The sequence below is a fragment of the Phoenix dactylifera genome, chromosome 11 (assembly GCF_009389715.1).
Source record: "Phoenix dactylifera cultivar Barhee BC4 chromosome 11, palm_55x_up_171113_PBpolish2nd_filt_p, whole genome shotgun sequence".
NCBI classification, from domain to species: domain Eukaryota; kingdom Viridiplantae; phylum Streptophyta; class Magnoliopsida; order Arecales; family Arecaceae; genus Phoenix; species Phoenix dactylifera.
Window position 1 is genome coordinate 1,035,018 of NC_052402.1, and position 22,520 is coordinate 1,057,537.

At 39.0% G+C, this 22,520-nt stretch overlaps 2 protein-coding genes across 3 annotated transcripts; both read left to right on the plus strand.

Annotated features, from left to right (window-relative positions):
* The first annotated feature begins 243 nt into the window (after nt 1–243).
* LOC103709012 (S-type anion channel SLAH3-like) lies at nt 244–2,671 on the plus strand. The gene is made up of 4 exons (XM_026805334.2): nt 244–774; nt 1,206–1,976; nt 2,214–2,245; nt 2,339–2,671. The coding sequence occupies exons 1-4, from the start codon at nt 565–567 to the stop codon at nt 2,661–2,663; spliced, it is 1,338 nt and encodes a 445-aa protein (XP_026661135.2). The 5' UTR covers nt 244–564; the 3' UTR covers nt 2,664–2,671.
* A 7,742-nt stretch (nt 2,672–10,413) lies between these two features.
* Nucleotides 10,414–18,870, plus strand: LOC103709014 (S-type anion channel SLAH2-like). 2 transcript variants are annotated; one of them, XM_017843293.3, is made up of 6 exons: nt 10,414–10,574; nt 15,588–15,794; nt 16,150–16,707; nt 17,137–17,907; nt 18,148–18,179; nt 18,276–18,870. In XM_017843293.3, the coding sequence occupies exons 2-6, from the start codon at nt 15,603–15,605 to the stop codon at nt 18,598–18,600; spliced, it is 1,878 nt and encodes a 625-aa protein (XP_017698782.1). In that variant the 5' UTR covers nt 10,414–10,574; nt 15,588–15,602; the 3' UTR covers nt 18,601–18,870. The 2 variants fall into 2 exon arrangements, with proteins under 2 accessions (XP_017698782.1, XP_038987107.1); XM_039131179.1 differs by lacking the exon at nt 10,414–10,574 and adding an exon at nt 13,551–14,176 and having other exon boundaries at nt 18,276–18,617.
* The last annotated feature ends 3,650 nt before the right edge of the window (nt 18,871–22,520 follow it).

Sequence of the window (22,520 nt, forward strand, 5' to 3'; positions counted from 1 at the left end):
ACTCTGTTTTAAATTTATAGAAGATGATACCGATAATTTTATGAATGATTCACAGGTTATATTATGAGCGATGGTAACATCCACAATTGTGTTATAATGTCTCCATCTTCTTCTAATTTTTCTCTCGCATGCTTTTTGTCTAAATTCATACAGCATTTCTACGAATTCTTTCTGTTTACGTTTTGGCCCATCAAACTCACAGTTGCTTCAATTCAGGGATCAGAAACTCCTAAAATACGTAGCCAGGCCAATGCGATCAAATTACCTCCGCTGCATTCGGCCATTCGAGCAAATCAGTGCCACCAGTCAAATTCGATCTCTATCGGCTTGCCTGCTTCTCCTTCTGGAATAAGTACCGGACAAGCTATAAAAGTTGTGATCGGGGATAAAGCTGGCTCAGCTGCCATTGAGGAAGAACCAAATCAACCTTATGACTCGAGTACTAGCAACTCAAGGCCAGCAAAACTGGGGAAGTTTTATTCTCGGTCCATACCAGCGGGAAGTTCATATGGCAAGGCAGCTGCCGCGGGAAAAGTTAACGGTCCATTCGAGGATCATCAAAGGATGCCAAGAAGCTATAGTTCGAGGGACAAACGCTTCGATTCTTTCAAGACATGGTCTGGAAAACTCGAAAGGCAGCTATCCAACTTTCGTGGAAAGCCGCAGGAACCAGATGTGGAGGCTAATGATTCAGATATTGAGGAAATCGAGGCTGTGCCGGAAGTAGAACGCTACTTCGATGCCTTAGAAGGGCCCGAATTAGACACTTTAAGGGTATGCAACCTTCTGGACACACCATATTCTTGCTGTTACTATTGCTTCTCTGTTCAAGTTTTTGTCCATCAGTGCCACCTTTTCGTCATTAACAGAATATAAAAGACGATCACCAAGTTTATTTTGCCCATCTAAACATTAAAAAGAAGGTGATACATGCGGATTTGATTTTGTATAAGATAATATCCTCAGATATACAGCTGTTTCATGACCCTTCTCAATGGCTTCCTTATGCTCTTTTCTTCCTCTCAAGCAATCCCTTGTTTTTTAAGGTCGAATAGCAACGAACGAGTTCTTCTTTTCCCCAAGAGTTCTTGATTATATAGCACCGCAGTACAAGTAGACCTTATACGCAACATGCATGCCATGCTCTATTTCATCCATTTCAGCAACGTTACTCATAATTATGGAACTTGTGCCATATTCTGCAGGCATCAGAGCTGTCAGCACTTCCTGAAGACGAGAAGTGGCCTTTTCTTCTTCGCTTCCCAATATCTGCCTTTGGTATGTGCCTTGGTGTAAGCAGCCAAGCTATCCTCTGGAAGACCTTAGCTACATCTCCATCCATGAGCTTTCTACATGTGAGCTTGACAGTGAATCTCGTCCTTTGGTGTATCTCGCTCGCACTGATGGGAGCTGTGTCCCTCATTTACTCTCTAAAAATAATCTTCTACTTTGAAACCGTTCGACGAGAGTACTACCATCCAGTCCGCATCAACTTCTTCTTTTCTCCCTGGATAGCAGGCATTGTCTTGGCACTCGGTGTGCCGCCATCAATTGCAGTACACCTTCATGCTGCTCTCTGGTATGTCCTCATGGCTCCAATCCTTTGCCTTGAGCTCAAAATTTATGGCGAATGGATGTCCGGGGGACCAAGAAGGCTCTCAATGGTGGCAAATCCATCAAACCATTTAGCGATCTTGGGCAACTTTGTGGGCGCATTGCTCGGCGCGACTATGGGACTTAAAGAAGGACCTCTCTTCTTCTTTGCCGTTGGGTTAGCTCACTATGTCGTACTATTCGTAACTCTATACCAGAGGCTTCCTTCAAATGCAGCTCTCCCAAGGGATCTTCATCCAGTATTCTTCTTGTTCGTAGCAGCACCCACTGTTGCTTGCCTGGCATGGGAAAAGATTTGTGGGGAATTTAATTACGGGGCAAAGATGGCTTACTTCATTGCTTTGTTCCTCTACGTCTCTCTTGTAAGTCTGCTCTTTTCCAAACTTCAGCGACTAATCCAAGTTGGTGTATTATAAAAAACATTTTGCTCTGATTTGTTCATTATTAGAAGTTCCTTGGTTGCATTAGATTACAGATTTGCAATAGGAAATGACCATTGCATCAGCAAATCTGTTCATTTATTCAATTTATCTGTGCGGATTTTTACTTCTTCAAGCTGGTCATCTAACTCATTTGCGCATTTTCCTGTGTATTTGCAGGCTGTGCGGATTAATTTTTTCCGAGGCTTCAGGTATCAATATCTTTCATTCCTTATGCTTTCTCTTGTCTGTTTAGGCCGCCATCCTGTTGTCTATGGCTCCTTACGTTTCCATTATTTCAATAGGTTCTCGCTAGCATGGTGGGCATATACTTTCCCAATGACTGGTGTTTCCATCGCAACCATTAAATACTCCATGGATGTAACAAATGTGCTTACTAAGATACTTTCTGTCGGACTCTCCGCAATCTCTACCTTCGCAGTAACAGCTTTGCTCGTCACCACCATCATTCATGCTTTTGTCCTCCACGACTTATTCCCGAATGACGTCTCGATTGCCATCACCCAGAAGAAATCGAAGTTTACGAGGAAGCTGGCACTTCTGAGATTTGTGAGCTCAGACATGAAAGACATTGAAGCTTCTGTCTCAAGAAGCACTCCACAATCATGAGCGTCGTGTCATCTTTATACCATTTGTCATGGTGGGATCCTGTTCCTCCGTTGATAAGACTAGAGTGAGTGAGTGTGTGTGTGTGTGTGAGAGAGAGAGAGAGACAGGAGCCAAAACTCAAATGCAATTTTTTTTTGTACGCTAGAGGAAATATAGAAGATTCTATTCAACTAAAAAATCAATAGTTGACTAAAGAATTGATATTTGAGGGAAAAAAAAAATTGAATACGAGTATATCATATCAGCAAGCTTCAGCCATCTTTATGGGTCAATTTCTAAACCTTAGACTCATCTCATCTTTTCAGGTCAACATTTTAAATTCTTATTCATTCTTTCACTATCCTGATTCTGAATCAAGTGAAGTTTCAACTTTCATCCAAGTCATCTCATGACTACTCCTGTTTTCTTGCCATGCCACATGACTCTGAGCTTTAACCTTTCATGCCATCAAGGGTTCCTTCGATTTTCAATACTCAGTTACATCAATTCCTTTTTCCTTTTTTCGGTATAATTCTTAATTAAGCAATCACCTGTTCCAATTATATAAGAGTGAAAAAAAAAATATAAACGGATCATCATGCATGTGATTGTATAATTGATGCATTTAGCCATTTATCTTTCCTTATAATGAAGTTCAATCGTGAGATCTGACATAAATAATATAACAAATGAGACTGACCACAGGACCTGGTTAGTGACTTCCCCCCACAACACGATAAGCATTAAAGTGAAGGAAAAAAAAGGGTTGTCTAGTGACATCATTGGGTGCATTCAATATGAGCTCATATCATCATATGTCAGCTAATGGGGCATATCGTGACCAATACTTAGTTGACCAAGCCAGTCAAGAAAAAAAGAACAAGTTTAGACCATATGAACGTGTGCCTTTGCTTTTGACATAGCTTTTTCCGCTGCTGAAATTAAAATTCAGTAAACAAGCTTTAAGGCAGCTTTCACAATGCTCGAAATAGGTCACTTTTTTCACAATTTTTTCTTTTGTTTTCTTTCCTTTTTCTTGAAAAGAAAACTTGGTCAAAATTCACCAATCTCTCATGCCAACTATTTAGTATAACCAATTTGTGCTGTCATATGTGGATTGGCAACAGAAAATTTACTAAACCAGGAGCTAATGGGGCAATGGATATTAGTTATGAGTGCACCAGTTGTTTGAAAGTTTTAACTACTATGTGTACAAAAAGCGTTCTTAGATTCCAAATTCAAGGAAGCTGCCTCTCACTCTATCCAAATTACTTATTTTGTTGGCATAAATAAACGATATCGTTGCCAAGTGGCAATTTGCCTTGTATGATTTCTGTCGGTAAAAGAAAAATAGATCTAGCTAAATTAACTAACTTAGACCACATCAAAATTACAAAACTATAGTAAGGCAAGGAAAATTGGTCTGCACTGCTTATCTTATAACAAAATGCAAGTAGAAAAGAGGCAGAAGAAAGCGTAGCAAAAGATAAAAGACAGGGAAAAGAAAAGTAGAAAGGTTGGGAAAATGAAAGAGAAGTGACATTACACAAAATCTCCACTTTGAGGACTGTATAAATGTCCAATAGGTTAGGTAATATGAGTCATCCTCAAATAAATTTCCATCAAAACCACTTCTATCAAATTAGCAAGACTATAGCAATAGAAACAAAGTCCATATGAAAAAGAACAAAAAAAAAAAAAAATTTTGAAAACAAATAAAGAAAGCTTGAATCAGATTATAAAATGTGCAATTTCCATGGATCACGGGCATCCTATTTAAAAGCAAGAATGATCCTTATCATCAAAGCAACAAAGCTACCATTTTACTATGATTCACTAATCACCTTTAAGATCCATCTGTTATCCACGATGTACAAAATTCCGGTCTCATTCTGACAAAAACATGAATAAATAAATGCAAAGAGAAGGCAGATATGGGTCGAGAGCGCATGACTTGTATTTAGTATTCCAATTATTGCCAGCTCCACTCTTCTGAAGAAGACATGGAGGATGAGTGTATTCACTCAATCAGAAAAAAGTTTAATTTGAAGCACCCGACCCAAGTTTGAGCCACAGGAACAGAGTTTCTTATTCAAGATAAATTAGAAAAAGAAAATTATGAGAAGAACGGCAGAATACAAATAAAGATTGTATTTTAAAAAGAAGATTGTGATTTGTGAACATGATCAAAAGAAAACCCATTAAACCTGAAAATCAATTTTTTTTTCTCAAAATAAAGCTAAAATGGAATACCCTGGCATTAAATAAAGGAATCAGAGAATCAAGAACGCCTACTTTCCCAAGGCCCTCATGATGCAATTAATATCTTAACGTCAATCAATGTAACATTAAACAACGGAATCTTGAGGTTGAAAAGAATCAAGAACGGATAAACACAGTTGGGCCAATGGGCTGGCCCAACGTGGCCAGCCCAAGGGCCACAGTAGAGAAGAATAATGCTATCCAACACCACTTGATCCAATTCACAGGAGTCACTGGAAACCACATCAATACCGATCTGTAACACTATCTTGTAGAAAAGAAGAATACTTTAAGAGTGCTAATTTGGAGAAATTATTAGGTAGACTTAGTCTAACACATCAGCATGATGTAGGGAGCATGAACATGTTATTAAATTACAGTTTAAAGGTTTGTGGCTTTCACAAACGGAATTCCCTTTATGACTCATCACCTTTCTTAAAATTTAAAAATATGGTAGAAAAAGAAATGTGTTTTTTGGGCATCCATGCAGCCTATATTTGAACACCTGGATCATGCCCAATAGTAATGTGCTAGTGCATCAGTTCAAATGATCTAGCAGAATACTTGTGTGAGCTATATGGGGAGATGAAGAGGATTCATTACGCGGTAATGCTATCATTGTAGACTTTATTAGTTATATACGTATAAACTCAACACTAATGGATCCATTTACGGTTTAATTAATTGATTAAACTGCCACCAAATTCTACATCCTTGACAAAGTAAGGTTTCTTTTAAAAAAAGAGAAAAAATGGCTTCTGTATTCATTCATTTAATCGAGAACTTGAAATTAAAAAGTAATTACGCATACATGAAATGCATGAAATGAGCAATCGTTTCATCAGCAGCTGTAGAAGCCCAACCAAGATATATGATTTTAATATCTGTAATCAAATTCTTAATAAACGTGAGATATTTTGAATATTCCTTGACTTCTTTCCGACCAGGTTTCCATTAGATAGCCATGACAAGTAAATTCACCTCAACAAGATTTTCTATTAATAGAATAACTATAATAATTAATCATTAAAAAATAAGAAAAGATTATATTATGACACATGCCCCCTACAATAATTAATATCTTATTACATCCTTGAAAAAAACTATATCTAAAACTTTTCAAATTTTTATCCAAAAGTATTAATAAAAATCCTTCTTCACACTTTGACCAAGTTCTCTTAATCTTGCTGGAACTTAATGGAACTATTCCAAGCAAAACTATATCTAAAACTTTTAATTAAATTTGACCCGATAAACCAACTGAAAATAATTAAAATCAGGTCCACGATAAGCAAAAACCTTTCCAGTAAACAAAGAGAAGTAGATCTATTCTATACCTAGTAAGTACTTATACGCGATGGGAGAATTGGTTCCATTTCATGGATACAGGGCAAGTCCCAAGCCATATCCAAGCCATTGTCCAGGCCCACTGGGCATTTATTGTTAAGCAATACGTGCTTCTTGTCACGTCCACATAAAATAGCAAAGCCCAAAGGGAAGCTGGAACCTACATGGGCCGAATGGTCCTTCGGCCCGCCGAGAAGCCTAATTGTCGGGCTCAACCCAATCGCCGACTTCTCCTCCCTTCAATCTCTCTCTCTTCCACCATGGAATTCTCCAATGACTTACGGCCATCATATATGGCTTTATGCATTCTTTCGTGGCTTCGCAAGGACAAAGCTGCCTCGATTTACTTCACATTTTTTTTTGTGTTCGCGTGCGCGCGCCACTTTAAACTTGGTGGAGAATTTCCAAACAACGTGAAAGCGTCTGGGTTGTATCTTTTGCACTAAAGAATGTTTGATTTCCTTTGGTAACATCCAAAGTTGAATTGCACCCGGCACCCATTTGAAAGCAATCCAAACTTTATTCATCCATCTACATAGATCTTGAAACGGTGGTTGCACGATCCAATCGTGGATTCGCATGAAGAAAGATAAATTCTTCTTTCGCATGAAAGATACAGCCCAATTTTTTTCAGTACTTTCGGCAAACAAGAAGAAGCATATATATATATATATATATATATATATATATATATATATATATATATATATATATATATATATATATATTGATGTAAATGAAGGCGAAGCCTACTAATTAGAAACCATCAAGCATCAGAAACTTTATTAATTCAGGAAAAAAAAACTGTACAAAAAAGCTTACTACAAAGTAAAAAAGTGGCGGAGAAAGTCGAGCAACAGCATCGGAAAATGGACGGATTTTCGATTTTCGATGGGCAAGAAGGGACCGGCCCTTCTTCTGGAGGGGAGTTATATATATATATATAATACTAGACTTTTCTCCAGGAGCGAGCACGTACAGCATTGTGAATCACCACCAACCTTGGAACTCTTCAGGCATCCCATGCAGGCACGACACGTTCTTGGGTGCGGACTCCGAAACGGGGAGACCAGCCAATGCTATTCCATGGCCAATCTCTCCCCTTCACCAACAGTAGCCATCCAATCTTTGACCGGACGCTCCTGCGTGCATCATGCCTTTGATTTGGCCGCGAAATATATGACTGCATGCGGTTCCAGGAAAAGAACGTCGTTCCTTTCAAGCTGATAGCTTCCGATGCATATGCAGCAACTCTACCACGGTCTACACGCTTTTATGACTGGAGTCTAAAGTGGAGTGAACTCTAAGATGGCAAGGTCATCACGTCTATTATATTTTTTTGACCAGTTGAGCCCAAAGACAAGTGCATGGGATTATTTCAGACCAATGCAATGACCAATGTTGCTCGCTTGTTTCCAGTTTCAAAGTTTTCTGGCAGAATCGTGAAGCGTTCCCCGATCGCGAGCAGTTGCAGTCAAAGTCTCTGCTGGCTTACTTCATCGTTTGCAGAATTTTCCTTGGAGAGATGATGAAATCCCTGACGCATGGTCCCAGCTGCGCATGCCAAAGTTGATCTCTCGTAGAAGCAAGGCCTGGTGTTTTGTTAAAATTTATTTTTATAGTCTAAATAATTACATTATTGCAACTTATACCATCTTATTTCGTTTTAGTATTTTTTTGAAGGAGCATGAGGAGGAAGAAAAACAGTATACGCGGCGATGACCGGTAGGTCAGTTGTCAACTGCATGCCAGGAAGCAGCAATCGTTGATATAATATACATACTTTGATCTAATTAATAGTACTGCTTATGATGATTTTGCTTGATCACGAAGATAGTAATTCTATATTTTTTTGTACATATGCTTATATGTGATGCCACATGTACCAAGATTCTTGTTCCGTGAACATGCAGATCATGGCCGGAGGTGAATGGGTTTTGCTCGGAATTTCTCTTTCCTCTATGATTAGGTTCCACGTTTTTAGTGAGCATTGTCATGGAGATTCTTTTTGAGACCCTTGGTTGGGTACCAGCATACAGCTTTAAAGTCTCAGACTCGGCGCTATGTGGTATACATTTTTCACCACAGAATACTGCACAGCTTCATGTAGCTATCACGTCATCCATCTAAAAAATAGACGGCAAATCAAATAGAACATATTTAGTAGTAAACACAGCGCATACATGTTGAAAGCAGCTGTATGTGGATCCCGATTCCTGAAATCGAGGCTGCATCAAACCTGTGGATCATTTCTATAGTTTCCCAACTCCTTTCTTTAACAGTTTTCGTGAGTTGAATAGTAATAACGTCTTGCAAGGACACCTGGGGCTCTACATCTGCTTGTAGAGCGCCCCGTATAGTGTTTTTCATTTGGTAGCCTCCATCTCCGAGTTTCCTCAAGGTTAATTTCGATGATTTTATCTTGTAGGGGGGTGAGAGAGGAGGTGCGGGCTTCGTTGTCAAGGGTCCGGACTCTAGGATGATTGCTGCTGGAGATTCCCAGCTTTTTAATATATCGGTGCTAGGGGCGGAGCTGAGGGCAGCCTGAGCAGGTTTGAGGTATGTGCGTCATGCATTGCAGGCTAGAGATGTTCTCCTGGAGGGCGGCTCCGCGACAGTCATTGGATGGCTATCACAGGCTTCAGGCAGTGTAGGCGATTACCACCCATTGGTGAGAGATATCCGAGCCATAGGGTGTGATGGGATGGTTGTTTAGGTGAGGCATGTGTTTAGGGAAGCGAATGAGGCGGCGGACTAGATCGCCTCCTTTATTGCCAACCACTCAGGAGACCATCTATGGGTAGGAGAGACAGAGTTGCTCAGGATTTTCTTTAATATTTTGTTTTTTATTTTTTTTTTGATTGTATTTGTATATATTATGTATAATATTTTTGTTTTTAGAAGAAAAGAAAGAAGAGAAAAGAAAAGAAAAGAAAGGAAGAAAGAGCAATAACGCGGATTCTGGTATGCATGGATGCGTGCGGCTCATGTGGGAAGGACAAAGCGTGCAACATTAACAATTCGAAGGACGATGACGTAAAATTCAACGAAATAAAAGGGAAAAACGAAAGGAGAAGATGTATATATGTGATGTGGACAAACGTGGTCGCCAGTCGTCGCACATGACTGATGAGGTCAAATTACAGAAGGATGCAGTCTTCCAGCTCACGTGGGCGTCACTTCACCTCGGTCGTCGTCAGACTGCGGACGGGGGGAAATAAAGAGGCCGGAGAGGCCACAGCGCTTTCCCACCGAAGCCCATCTACTCGGTTACACTATTACGTATCGCTAAGTACTTCATCAAAATAGCGGTGAACTCTTTCTTTCTAACTTTCCTTCATGATCCAATATTGTTGCTCATTTCTCTTGGAGTGATCATTAATATTTTAATATTAGCATTTTATAGCTTGTTAGATTTTTGGCGAGTTATCAAAATGTCGGTTATAATGGATCTGTTTAAGCTTTGATGATCTCTTCTTTCTTTTTTTCCTCATTGAGAAGATAAGTGAATCACTGGATTTATAAAAATATGGTAGTGTGATAGCATACTAAACTATAATAGAATTGATCATTATATATTTCATACTTGCTATGCTAGACTCTAAGCAATGACTTGATACTTTGAATACAGCGATAGTAGCAAAATACAAAGAAAAATAAAGAATATCTTTGGTATTGGTTACTTTTTACATCAGCGAATTGCAGGTTCACACATATTTGACATTGAATAGATCCATCATACTTAGATAAGAGTGTAAATTGCCTAGGCTTCCATGATGTACTAGTAAAATTCTCAAGCTTTAGATTATTAAAACGGAATTGCCGTAGTTATGAATAAATAAATAACGCTTTAGCTTTACACCAACATAAATCACTGTCATACTTTGAGCCACAACAATTATTAAAGCATCAAGATCTTATCGTAAATAATACTCTGAAAGGTGACATAAGAAGCGTGAGACCTAATTGGAACACGTTCTAAAGAAAAAAGTAGCACAAATTATTTCAAATATTCTAGGAATCTTTGCAGATCCGAGATTGCTTTCAAAAGAAAAGCAAGAAAGAGAAATGTGCGTTTGGATTTAGATCCTAAATTCGGTACACCCTTAAATGGCAACCCACTAATAGAATCGGTCATCCGACTCAACCCGCACCTACCTACCTTGCTTTGGTAATTGGGTCGACCCTTCCCCACTTTCTCCCTCTTTACCTTCTTATACAACCCCTCGGCCTTGGCCCAGGACCCAAATCTTTCTCTCCTCCTTCAACTCCTGGAACTCTTATGTCTTCCCTCCTCTGATCTTCTTTCTCTAAGAAAGCTTGGTAAGTAGTTTTGATCAGATTTTCTCAGAAAGAATTTTTATGTTAGTCAATTGTTTGATTTGGTAGTGGTATTTCTTGTATATTTTCCTTATATATGAACAGATGAGAGAATGAGACACTTCATCCTTTCTAAAAAAAATTTAAACCATACCTCTATAGTTTATTATTGCGTATCATATTTGTATGCTAGAGCTCATGCTATCTTTGACGTTTCTATGGTCATGCTTTCACATTATTCAATTTAATTAGTCTTTTTTTTTACCATGGCAACTGTGATAGGAAAGAAGCAGCCTAAACTCCTTAGAGATTCTATGGTCAGACGATATATATGAATCGATCTTAGTTTGAACTCCTAAACGATTGTTTTGTTTTTTTTCGTTTTGTTTTTAGTAAATTAGATGACTTATATCAATTGAGTATGGATATATCTTTAAAAAATTTAAAAATAAAATATTAGAAAATTGATTAGAAAGATCTGTCAGAAAATTTATAATATAGATTTTATATGGTTGGTCATATAACATAGCATTCAATCCGCTGCATTATTAATTTACATATAAAAATACAATATTTTATTTTTTTATATTTTTAATAATTATTTTGGAAGAATTTAAAACTTTTTGAAGGAAACGGAACCCTCCTGCTATCGTGGGCTATTACAACGTGTGTCACGTATTGCAGTCATGGGCATAGGTGACTGCAAGTCTGCCATTTTTTTTTATTATTTTTTTATTTATTTTTTTTGGTAAACAAAAGGGAAGAGGGGGTGAGGTTCTCTACACGGGAATCTCACCCGCGTTGCAACCTCCACTAGACTTTCCTTCGCTAGAGAATATTCGATGTGGATAGAAAAATTTTACTCATATCCTTTACTATTCATAGAAAATTCACCTATGAGTACGTCACATCAGCACCATCCAAGCATCCGGTAAATCAGATAGCGACTACACCGGATAAGTCATAGAGTGGGCCACAAACATTTATGATGGGCCCCAGTCTAGATGTGCCAACTAAATCAAATAATATTAATTCCTTTCTTATGTTTGTTGGTACATGAGTCCCATTTAAATGACTCCATCATTGTCCTGCTTGCTTAAAAAGCATGTGGTTGGTCGAGCATTAGCGTTGCACGAATTAAAAATAAATATAGTAACTATAAATTTGTCAGTATCTTAAGGATATACGTATGGCTGATGCCGCGATGCCTTTATACAGTGTTGCTTGTCTATTTCAAGTTATGGAGACAATGGAGGGCCCCAGCGGCCACCGGCTTTAAAGCAGAAAGTGAGTCGTCAGGTTATGCCTATTTTCGTATTCGATTCGGATTAGAAACGGATATATATATTTTTTTTCAATCCTGTCTAAATACGTATTTGAATAGCCAGTTTAAAAAACTCTTAGATACGAATACAGATGTAGATGCATCCTAATGTCCATATAATAAGAATAAATAAAAATATTAAGTTTAAATTAAATTAAATTAAGGAATCAATTAAGTAATTAACCAAATCTAAACTAAAAGAAACCTAAATATCGGATAACCATCACTTAAGATAGTAACCCGAATATGGAATACCTGATTCGAATAAAATTATTCGAATCACCTCGCATGCCCGAAAGGCTCAAACCTCTTATTCGTCTGTTTCGTCTTTTTTCCCTCTTCATCATCTTCAAGCAACTAGGGTTTTGAAGATTATGTCCATTTCTTAGTTTCTACCTAGTGATTGCGACCAGCGACAACCATGAGATGCTTTGGAGGCGCCATAGATTCCGTCTACTTCAATAACAATCAACTTTAGGTAGTATATTCTTTATAAAATTATTAGTTTTTATTATTGATAAATATTTGTTAAAATTATATTTGTTTTAATTGAATCTTTTTTTTAATGATCATATCTTTATTGCCCATTTTTATTCTTAAATTTTGCTCAAATTTGATTAATATCTGAAAAAAGGTATCCGATTTATATTCATATTCAGATAAAAAAATATAGATACACTTAATATTCGAATTGTATATGTATCCATTTAGAACAAATATGGATATTAATTTTGATATCCATTTAATATCTATATCTATATTTATATTTATTAAAAAATATAAATATAAATATAGATATATCAATAGTTGATCCATTTTCAGCGCTATCTGTATTAAGGTAGAAACACGTGTGTGGTGCGCTGCTAGTCGCCTCACACTTCCATCTAAATTCGAGCTTTGACTCATGAGAAAACCAAAATAATTTTTTTAAAAAAAATTATTTTGATAATTTAATAAATCAACCATGCTTTCAACCATAGAGGTAGGTGGATAGTGAGTGCTATATATCTGATACTTGACATGCTTGAAGCAAGATTGCAAACCATATATTCCCATACAATTTGCTCAAAAATAAATTTTGCAAATCAGTATTTATCATAGCTAGCATCTATAGATGGGTAATATTTTTTTAATAGTACACAAGATAAAGCAATTTTTTTTCTCCGATGTTCATGGTTTAGTTTGCGAGTTCTAGCAAATTTGCAAGAACTCCACGAAGCATCCCATCTCGACTCATGTAAAACATGTGGATGTGATTATGAAATCAATGCACACCATCACATGGAATCCATGGCATGTGATGAGAGCAAATCACAATATGGAATTACATGAATGACAATGAAGTGCAGGATAAAATTTTTATTTACAAGTTTAAGGAATCATAAATTGAACCTCATTTCCATGTACCTCACCGTGGCATTAGTTGCTCTTTGTTTCTATGGATCCATCTAATAATTTCTCCTGCTTGGTTATTTAATTATAATATTAATTTTTAAAATAAAATTTTGAGGATTTTAATATTAATTTTAGTCCTAAATTGATCATTTATTTGATAGATCTTAGATACTTATATAGAATTAAAAAATTCAAATAATATATTTTTAGTAATTTTTAAAATAAAGTTTTGAGTTGTTACAAATAGTATTAAAATCGATCTGGACCAGCGAACTTACTGATTTATTGTGGCCGATCATGGACACCGTGATTTGTTAAGAATTTAGGCGTGCTTCTGGATGCAGTCCGGCCTACCAGTCCGGTCGCACCGCGTAAGGCCTGACAAATAGAGGAACATCTCCGTACACAGGTGCAAGGGGACACACAACGTGGAGTCCAGGTAAGGGCACCCACATTCATATATAGAACAATGCTACGGAAGCTCGGAAAAAACGCTCAGAATGATCGCTCAGGTTAATCAAATGCCAATTCAAAGGGAGAAATGGGAATACACCGTACCAACCGCGTAACTCGTCGAGTGCTCTTTTTTTTAATTTTTATTTTGATATTCGCCATCCTCGGGACCGGTTACTTCAGCTTCTTGGAAGCACTGCCACCTTGTCCGCCTATATATGCACAAGCGAAAGCGCCCTGAGTGCTTCTTGTGTGTATGTGCTCGCCTGGGCCTCTCTCTCTATCTCTCACTGCTGTTGGTGCCTGGAGCTATTAAAAAGAAAAACCAGAATCAAGAAGCCTTCAGTCCCCACTTTTTTTTTTGCAGAGTTGCTGATCTTTGAGAATATAGTTTCGGAGATTTGAGAAGTAGAACCAGTTCTCCTTCCAAAGAGTAAGAATTGGTGCTGTCGTGCTAATTAGCTGGACTTCTTTCTCTCAATAGTAGATTAAGTGGTTAGCCATTATATTATCCATGCATGGGATTTGGATTTTGGAGTGCTTCATCTCCACACTCCACTCCTACCAGCCTCCGTTTGCGTCTCTTGTTCCTTACAATCAAAGAGACAAACGAGTGTAGCCGGTCATCCTCATGCGTCGGCATTCGCGCAGGATGGAGATGTACGGCTCTTTTCTCATTTTTCAGTTGTTAATTAAGCTGCCATTTCCATCACCTCTATTTCCTTTCCCCGGATCTTGATCGGAGATCTTCTCCGTTCGTGTGCTGTCCTACGTCCATCCGTCGCGGTGTCTGAGAGTTGGACAAAGTTATCTTCACCGTTGGCCCTGCGGCTCCCCTTCTAAATTCCAAGTTCTAGACCAGCCAAAGTTCCATTCCACAACTGCGGGTCTCTCCTCCGCGCAACTTTCTCACCCTTTGTCCTAATTAAAGAACTTCTAACTCTTCCGGCTGGCTACCGGCGACTAGAATCTAAAGAAAGCGACGGGTTGAAGTCCGGCGGCTTTGTGAATGGGTGACTGCCCTTCAAATACCATAAAGTGAGCTTTAACTCTTTTTCTTCGCTCCTTTTCTCCTTCCAAATTCGACCACTGGTCGTAGCAAAAGAGCACCTTCCAGTCGTCGCGTTGTTTCTATATAAGTCTGAGGAAAGGGGTGTTTGTCATAGCAGAAGAGGTATTTAATTAAGTTTGAGGAAAGGGGTGTTCGTCATAGCAGAAGAGGTATTTAAGTTTGAGGAAAGGGGTGTTTGGCATAAGAGGAAGAGGGTTGCGCGCCCACTTCAGGTAATCGGGTAGTTGTCTTCTTTACCTTCGTCATTAGGCTCCTCTCTTTCTTCAGGTTTGATTCGTTAGGTTCTGTTACGTAGAACCAATTATTGAAGTATCATGAGCCAATCGGGCATTGACACGTTATGTATCATGCCATGCCAGTTGTATCCATGCTTGGCATGCAGCCGATGCCGTGCCACTGCATGTACAGCGCTGGAGTAGCATGTGTTGTGCCATGTCCAACCTAGCCTGAGTTCATGGTTGAAATTTATATTCGTTAGTTGATGATCCATCTGTAAGCTTGTTGGTTTCCTCTCGGTTCCCTGTGTTCATAATAATTATGGAGCATCAATTCAACTTACACTTTTGAAAGCAGTTGATATGCTCTGTTGTTTGTCGTTTCTTTCTATAAATCAAATACTTTAATTTTGATTAACTCAAGTCACTGTGCATGATCTTGTTTGCTTTTTTGTTAGTTTCATGCCCCATGTATTTGTTTTTGTTTGTAATTTACTATAATCACCTTCTTGTGGAAGCCAAGTCGCGTAACTCTGATTATTCCTTGCGTGATTTAGGTACTGTCGTATCCAATGGAGAGCAAGGATCTCCATGTCCATCTTTCAACGAGGCGATGTTCCCCTGAAGAACTCCCATCTCCTTCAAAGCGTGCCATATCCAAAACCATGGCTTGTTTTGAAAGTTCTGAGTGCGGCAGTGGGTTGACTTGTCCATCTCCGCTGGCTGCTGCTGTCACTTCCCAAGGCGACCCAATGCCTGGCAAAGTAAGTTATATATCTTTTGCTGTCTTTCCGTTGATTAAATTTTGAGATTTTCATGTAGTTGATCCACATAGTCATGAGATTGTCTGAAAAATTGACCAACCCCTGAATGCATTCGTGACACTTACTTCAACAGGGGAAACTCTGTTTTAAATTTATAGAAGATGATACCGATAATTTTATGAATGATTCACAGGTTATATTATCAGCGATGGTAACATCCACAATTTGTGTTATATTGTCTCCATATTCTTCTAATTTTTCTCTCACATGCTTTATGTCTAAATTCATACAGCATTTCTGCGAATTCTTTCTGTTTATGTTTTGGCCCATCGAACTCACAGTTGCTTCAATTCAGGGATCAGAAACTCCTAAAATACGTAGCCAAGCCAATGCGAACAAATTACCTCCGCTGCATTCGGTCATTCGAGCAAATCAGTGCCGTCAGTCAAATTCGATCTCTATCAGCTTGCCTGCTTCTCCTTCTGGAGTAAGTATCGGACAAGCTATAAAAGTTGTGATCGGGGATAAAGCTGAATCAGCTGCCATTGATGAAGAACCAAATCAACCTTCTGACTCAAATACTAGCAACTCAAGGCCAGCAAAACTGGGGAAGTTTCATTCTCGGTCCATACCAGCGGGAAGTTCATACGGCAAGGCAGCTGCCGCGGGAAAAGTTAACGGTCCATTCGAGGATCAGCAAAGGATGCCAAGAAGCTATAGTTCGCGGGACAAACGCTTCGATTCTTTCAAGACATGGTCTGGAAAACTCGAAAGGCAGCTATCCAACTTACGTGGAAAGCCGCAGGAACCAGATGTGGAGGCTAATGATTCAGATATTAAGGAAATCGAGGCTGTGCCAGCGGTAGAACGCTACTTCGATGCCTTAGAAGGGCCCGAATTAGACACTTTAAGGGTATGCAACCTTCTGGACACACCATATTCTTGCTGTTACTATTGCTTCTCTGTTCAAGTTTTTGTCCATCAGTGCCACCTTTTCGTCATAAACAGAATATAAAAGACGATCACCTAGTTTATTTTGCCCATCTAAACATTAAAAAGAAGGTGATACATGCGGATTTGATTTTGTATAAGATAATATCCTCAGATATACAGCTGTTTCATGACCCTTCTCAATGGCTTCCTTATGCTCTTTTCTTCCTCTCAAGCAATCCCTTGTTTTTTAAGGTCGAATAGCAACGAACGAGTTCTTCTTTTCCCCAAGAGTTCTTGATTATATAGCACCGCAATGCAAATAAACCTTATATATACAACATGCCATGCTTTATTTCATCCATTTCAGCAACGTTACTCATAATTATATAACTTGTGCCATTATCTGCAGGCATCAGAGCTGTCAGCACTTCCTGAAGACGAGAAGTGGCCTTTTCTTCTTCGCTTCCCAATATCTGCCTTTGGTATGTGCCTTGGTGTAAGCAGCCAAGCTATCCTCTGGAAGACCTTGGCTACATCTCCATCCGTGAGTTTTCTACATGTGAGCTTGACTGTGAATCTCGTCCTTTGGTGTATCTCGCTCGCACTGATGGGCGCTGTGTCCCTCATTTACTCTCTAAAAATTATCTTCTACTTTGAAACCGTTCGACGAGAGTACTACCATCCAATACGCATCAACTTCTTCTTTGCTCCCTGGATAGCATGCCTTTTCTTGGCACTCGGTGTTCCCCCATCCGTTGCAGCAAACCTTCATGCTGCTCTCTGGTACGTCCTTATGGCTCCAATCTTTTGCCTTGAGATCAAAATTTATGGCCAATGGATGTCCGGGGGCCAAAGAAGGCTCTCAAAGGTGGCAAATCCATCAAACCATTTAGCGATCGTGGGCAACTTTGTGGGCGCATTGCTCGGCGCGACTATGGGACTTAAAGAAGGACCTATCTTCTTCTTTGCCGTTGGGTTAGCTCACTATATCGTACTATTTGTAACTCTATACCAGAGGCTTCCTACAAATGAAGCTCTCCCAAGGGATCTTCATCCAGTATTCTTCTTGTTCGTAGCCGCACCCAGTGTTGCTTGCATGGCATGGGCGCAGATTTGTGGGGACTTTAATTACGGGTCAAAGATGGCTTACTTCATTGCTTTGTTCCTCTATGTCTCTCTCGTAAGTCTGCTCTTTTCCAAACTTCAGCAACTAATCCAAGTTGGTGCACTATAAAAAACATTTTGCTCTAATTTGTTCATTATTAGAAGTTCCTTGGTTGCATTAGATTACAGATTTGCAATAGGAACTGAGTACCATTGCATCAGCGAATCTGTTCATTTATTCAATTTATCAGTGCGGATTTTTACTTCTTCAAGCTGGTCATCTAACTCATTTGCGCATTTTCCTGTGTATTTGCAGGCTGTGCGGATTAATTTTTTCCGAGGCTTCAGGTATCAATATCTTTCATTCGTTATGCTTTCTCTTGTTTGTTTTGGCCGCCATCCTGTTGTCTATGGCTCCTTACGTTTCCATTATAATTTCAATAGGTTCTCGCTAGCATGGTGGGCATATACTTTCCCAATGACTGGTGCTTCCATCGCAACCATTAAATACTCCATGGATGTAACAAATGTGTTTACTCAGATACTTTCTGTCGGACTCTCCGCAATCTCTACCTTCGCAGTAACAGCTTTGCTCGTCACCACCATCATTCATGCTTTTGTCCTCCACGACTTGTTCCCAAATGACGTCTCGATTGCCATCACCCAGAAGAGATCGAAGTTTGCAAAGAAGCTGAGACTACTGAGATTTGTGAGCTCAGACATGAAAGACATTGAAGCTTCTGTCTCAAGAAACACTCCACAATCATGAGCGTCGTGTCATCTTTATACCATTTGTGCGATATGTCATGGTGGGATCCCGTTCCTCCGTAAATGAGGAAAGGTTACAGTATGCAATTTTGTTCATGATAGCATCCATTGATAATTAGGAGACGAAGATTGCGCCAGAAAAGAAGGCACTCTGTACAAAATTGTTCATGCGGTTCTCTTGGTTCAAGTGTTGCATACGGCATGTTGTTATGTTTGTTGTATGAGTTTCATAAAAAAAGTCAATATATGTGCAATACGTTCGGGTTTCAAATTCATGAACTCTTTCCAACCATAAGACTACGCTTGGTAGGAATCATTGTCATTATATATATATATATATATAGTAAAAAAAAATATTCTTGAGAAGAAAGAAAAGGGGTGTAGCACAAAAGCTTCATTACAAAAAAAAATAGGCTTCCCCAACTATGATCTGCCGATGCTAGGAAGAAGCATCGGTAATTTAGTCACTGCGCCAAAATTTGCCGACACTTTTAAGTAGCGTCAGTATATTACGATGCTTCAAAGCGTCGGAAGTAGAATAAAATTTCTCCGAACAGATCTTCCGACGCTTTTTGGTAAGCGTCGTCGGAAATAAAACTAAGATGAGGCCTAGAAGCGTCGTTGGAAGCCAATATTAATATGTGTCGTCTTAATTCAGAAATAAACTAACTAAAACGACGCTTATAAGCATCGTCGGAAACCAATATTAGAAATAAAACTAAGACGACGCTTATAAGCGTCGTCGGAAACCTAGGAGCAGACAACGCTTATAAGCGGCGTCTTATACTAACTAATATTAAGACGACACTTATAAACGCCGTCTTAATTTGAGAATAAACTAAATAAGACGATGCTTATAAGCGTCGTCAGAAGCCTAAGGACAGACAACGCTTATAAACATCGTCGAGTTCCATAAATCCTCAAATCTCTCCGACCCAGCCTCCATCATCCCCATTTCAACTCCCTTTCTTCTTCGGTGCCCAAATCAACCGACCAACCCGCCGAGTTCTGCTTCCGCCCGTCCACGCAGGTCTCCTTCTCCTCCTCCCCCTCACCGGCGCCTCTTTCTCCCTTGCTAACTTCCTCCCCCTTATCCTCCTCCTTGATGCCCTTACTCACCACCAATCCGCGATGCTCTTTGAAGATCCGGCCAACCATCCTTTTCCGGTCGATGGCCTCCTCGGTTGCGGATCTCAGCCTGCCTTCCTCTACGCTGGTAAGTTTCTATTTTTAGAATATTCTCCTTTTGAGTTGCTACTTGGATTTTGGTCTAGAATTTTAGAAAACCTAGGAATTTCTTAATTCAAAAATTTCTGATAGGATCCGGCACATTAGCACCGGTGCGAACCTGCCCAAGTCATTGTCTTTTATTTTCGAAGAATAATTTTTGAAGAATTCAACTTAACATGCAGACTTCGCTGTGTTAATTGAGGAAATGATTTGTCACCAAGCGGAATCAGCAATTAGTTCAACGTTTCTTCTTTACCTGAAATTTCTCTAGATATTCAGTCCAAACTGCCTTTGATTGTGTTGCCGTCCTGAAATTCCCAGCTACAAAGTATCATCTTCTAGCCTTCGGTCAGCTTCTGCCACCAAGTTTGTCAAAGAGGCTGCGCACGCACGAAGGGAACCGTGGAACCGATGGTTAAGTTAGAGTACCGTTCGACTCAAGAGGGTGGAAAAGTTTCTTCATAAAACAAAAGGGTGGAGAAGGGGAGCAAACGGTGACAAACAGAAGACTGACGGTTTTAAATAGTTCTTCTACGATGACTGCTGATGTTTGGGAACTCTTCCGCAGTCTATACGCCTAAATGGCCAGAGTCTGAGGAGTGAACTCTCAGATCACAAAGCCTAGGGTTCTATTGATTGCTTATTTAAACTAGACTCGTGCAATATAGCAGGTAGTGGAGAGTGAAAAAATAGCACAGTTGTGAAGTGATTTACTAATTCAAATTATTGTATTATTAAATTAATATAATAAAATGAAAGCTTTGGTTGTATGTGGACGGCTTTAATAACGGCATTAATAGAGCTATGATAAGTAGAGCTCTTATTTAGAATAATTTTTTATAAAAATATAATAATATAATATTATCAAACCAGATCAAATTATGAACTTTCATTAGTATTGCTAAATTAATGTAAAAATTAATGGCATTACTAATAATCATATTTGCTTAATATATGCTGGTATTAATGAAAAATACTTTAAATTAGTACCAATATCTCACATGGGTCATTAGATTACTCTAAGATTTTATTAAATTCTAGTAAAATAATATGTTATTATAAAAATAAGAAAATCGTTATCATTAATAAGAGAGAAAAGTATTGCATATAGGGGATATTTAAATAAGATAGAGTAGAGTTATTAGGAGTAGAGGTGGCAATCGGATTCGATCTGATCTGTAACAATCCAGATTTTTGGGCTCGTGGGTCGGCCTGGAGTGGCCAGGCCCAGCCCGACCCCGATTAGCTCAGCTTGTGGGCTTGTGTGCCGGACCAAATAAGCGAGGCCCAACCTGACCGAACAAGGATTTTTGCCTATTTGAGGATTCTATCCTCCTCTTTTGATAATCCATCAAAAATTAGGAGAGAAATCACCACAATTTCGAGCTCTCTTTTGGATCCTTCTTCCTCAATTCATCACCGGAGAGCCGCTGGGACGCTTTGTCGAACCCAAGTGAGGGTCCTTCACTTCTTCTCCTTCTTCTCTATCATCTTAGTCTTCGATTCACCTTGTTTTTAGCTGGCAATCGCGAAAAATTTCATCAGAAATAGGGTACCCCTATTTTAGCCTTCATCCTCCCTATTTTGCCGTAGTCGGTCGCTGGTTGGCCGGGGCTGCAGCTGCCGTGGTTACCATTGAGTGAGGGGAGGGCCACCATAGCCGCCACCCCCTTGGACTTGCAAGGTGGAAGAGAGAAAGGGTCGGACCTTCGTGAAGAGAGGAGAGAGAAATTCTCTCTCCTCTTCCCTCTTTTCTATTTCTCTCTCCTCTATCTATTTTCTCTCTCTAGCTTCTCTCTCTTCCTTCTTTCTCTTTTTTCTCTCTCTTGATGTCTCTCTCTCTAGTTGACCCGGGTAGATCGTAATAGGGTCTTGGGGGACCTGGTGATGGACTCCTGGTAGACGTCGGTAGGTGGTCTAGATTACTAGTCCATTGTTTGATTTTTTTTGATAATCGAGTTTGATTCTGTAGATGAAGAGTTATCTGCACAAAAAAGTTTTAATCAAGGTACTCTGCACCTCAGCTCGTTGATCCTGAAACGGGTCAGTGATCATTGTGTTAGTCAGTCTTCGATAAAGGTAAGAATTCTTAAGAATTCTTGTACTTGAATCACCATATATATATTTGTTTATTTGTTTGTATTGCCGGATTTGCACCGTGAGATTTGTATTGGTTTGGCATGTGACAATATGATTTTATATGATTTCCAATACAAATATCTTTATGTGGTCATCATGCTCGTCAGGTGTTGAGAACATAATTATATGAACAAAAATATCATGAATTTGAGAAAAATTATTGTATATGTGATAATTAATTTAACAAGACTAATAGGCAAATCAGACGGATAAGATATGGTTTAGACTAACTTCGTTGACACATGGAAAGCTACCATAGGTTTACGCGTAGTATCAACCTCGAGCTGGGTCATAAAGCTACCATGAGCTTACATGTGGTACAGCCTTGAGCTAGGTTATAAAGCCACCACGGGCTTACATGTGATATCAGCCTTGAGTTGGGTTATAAAGCCATCATGGATTATAACGTATGTCGGATAGTCTAAAGCCAAAAAAAAAATTGATATAAAAATCTAAAAATCAAGTTAATAAGTAACAGGTAACATGACATAAGAAATTATTGTTGAACAATTGGTTACATTTGATATATATATATATATATATATATATATA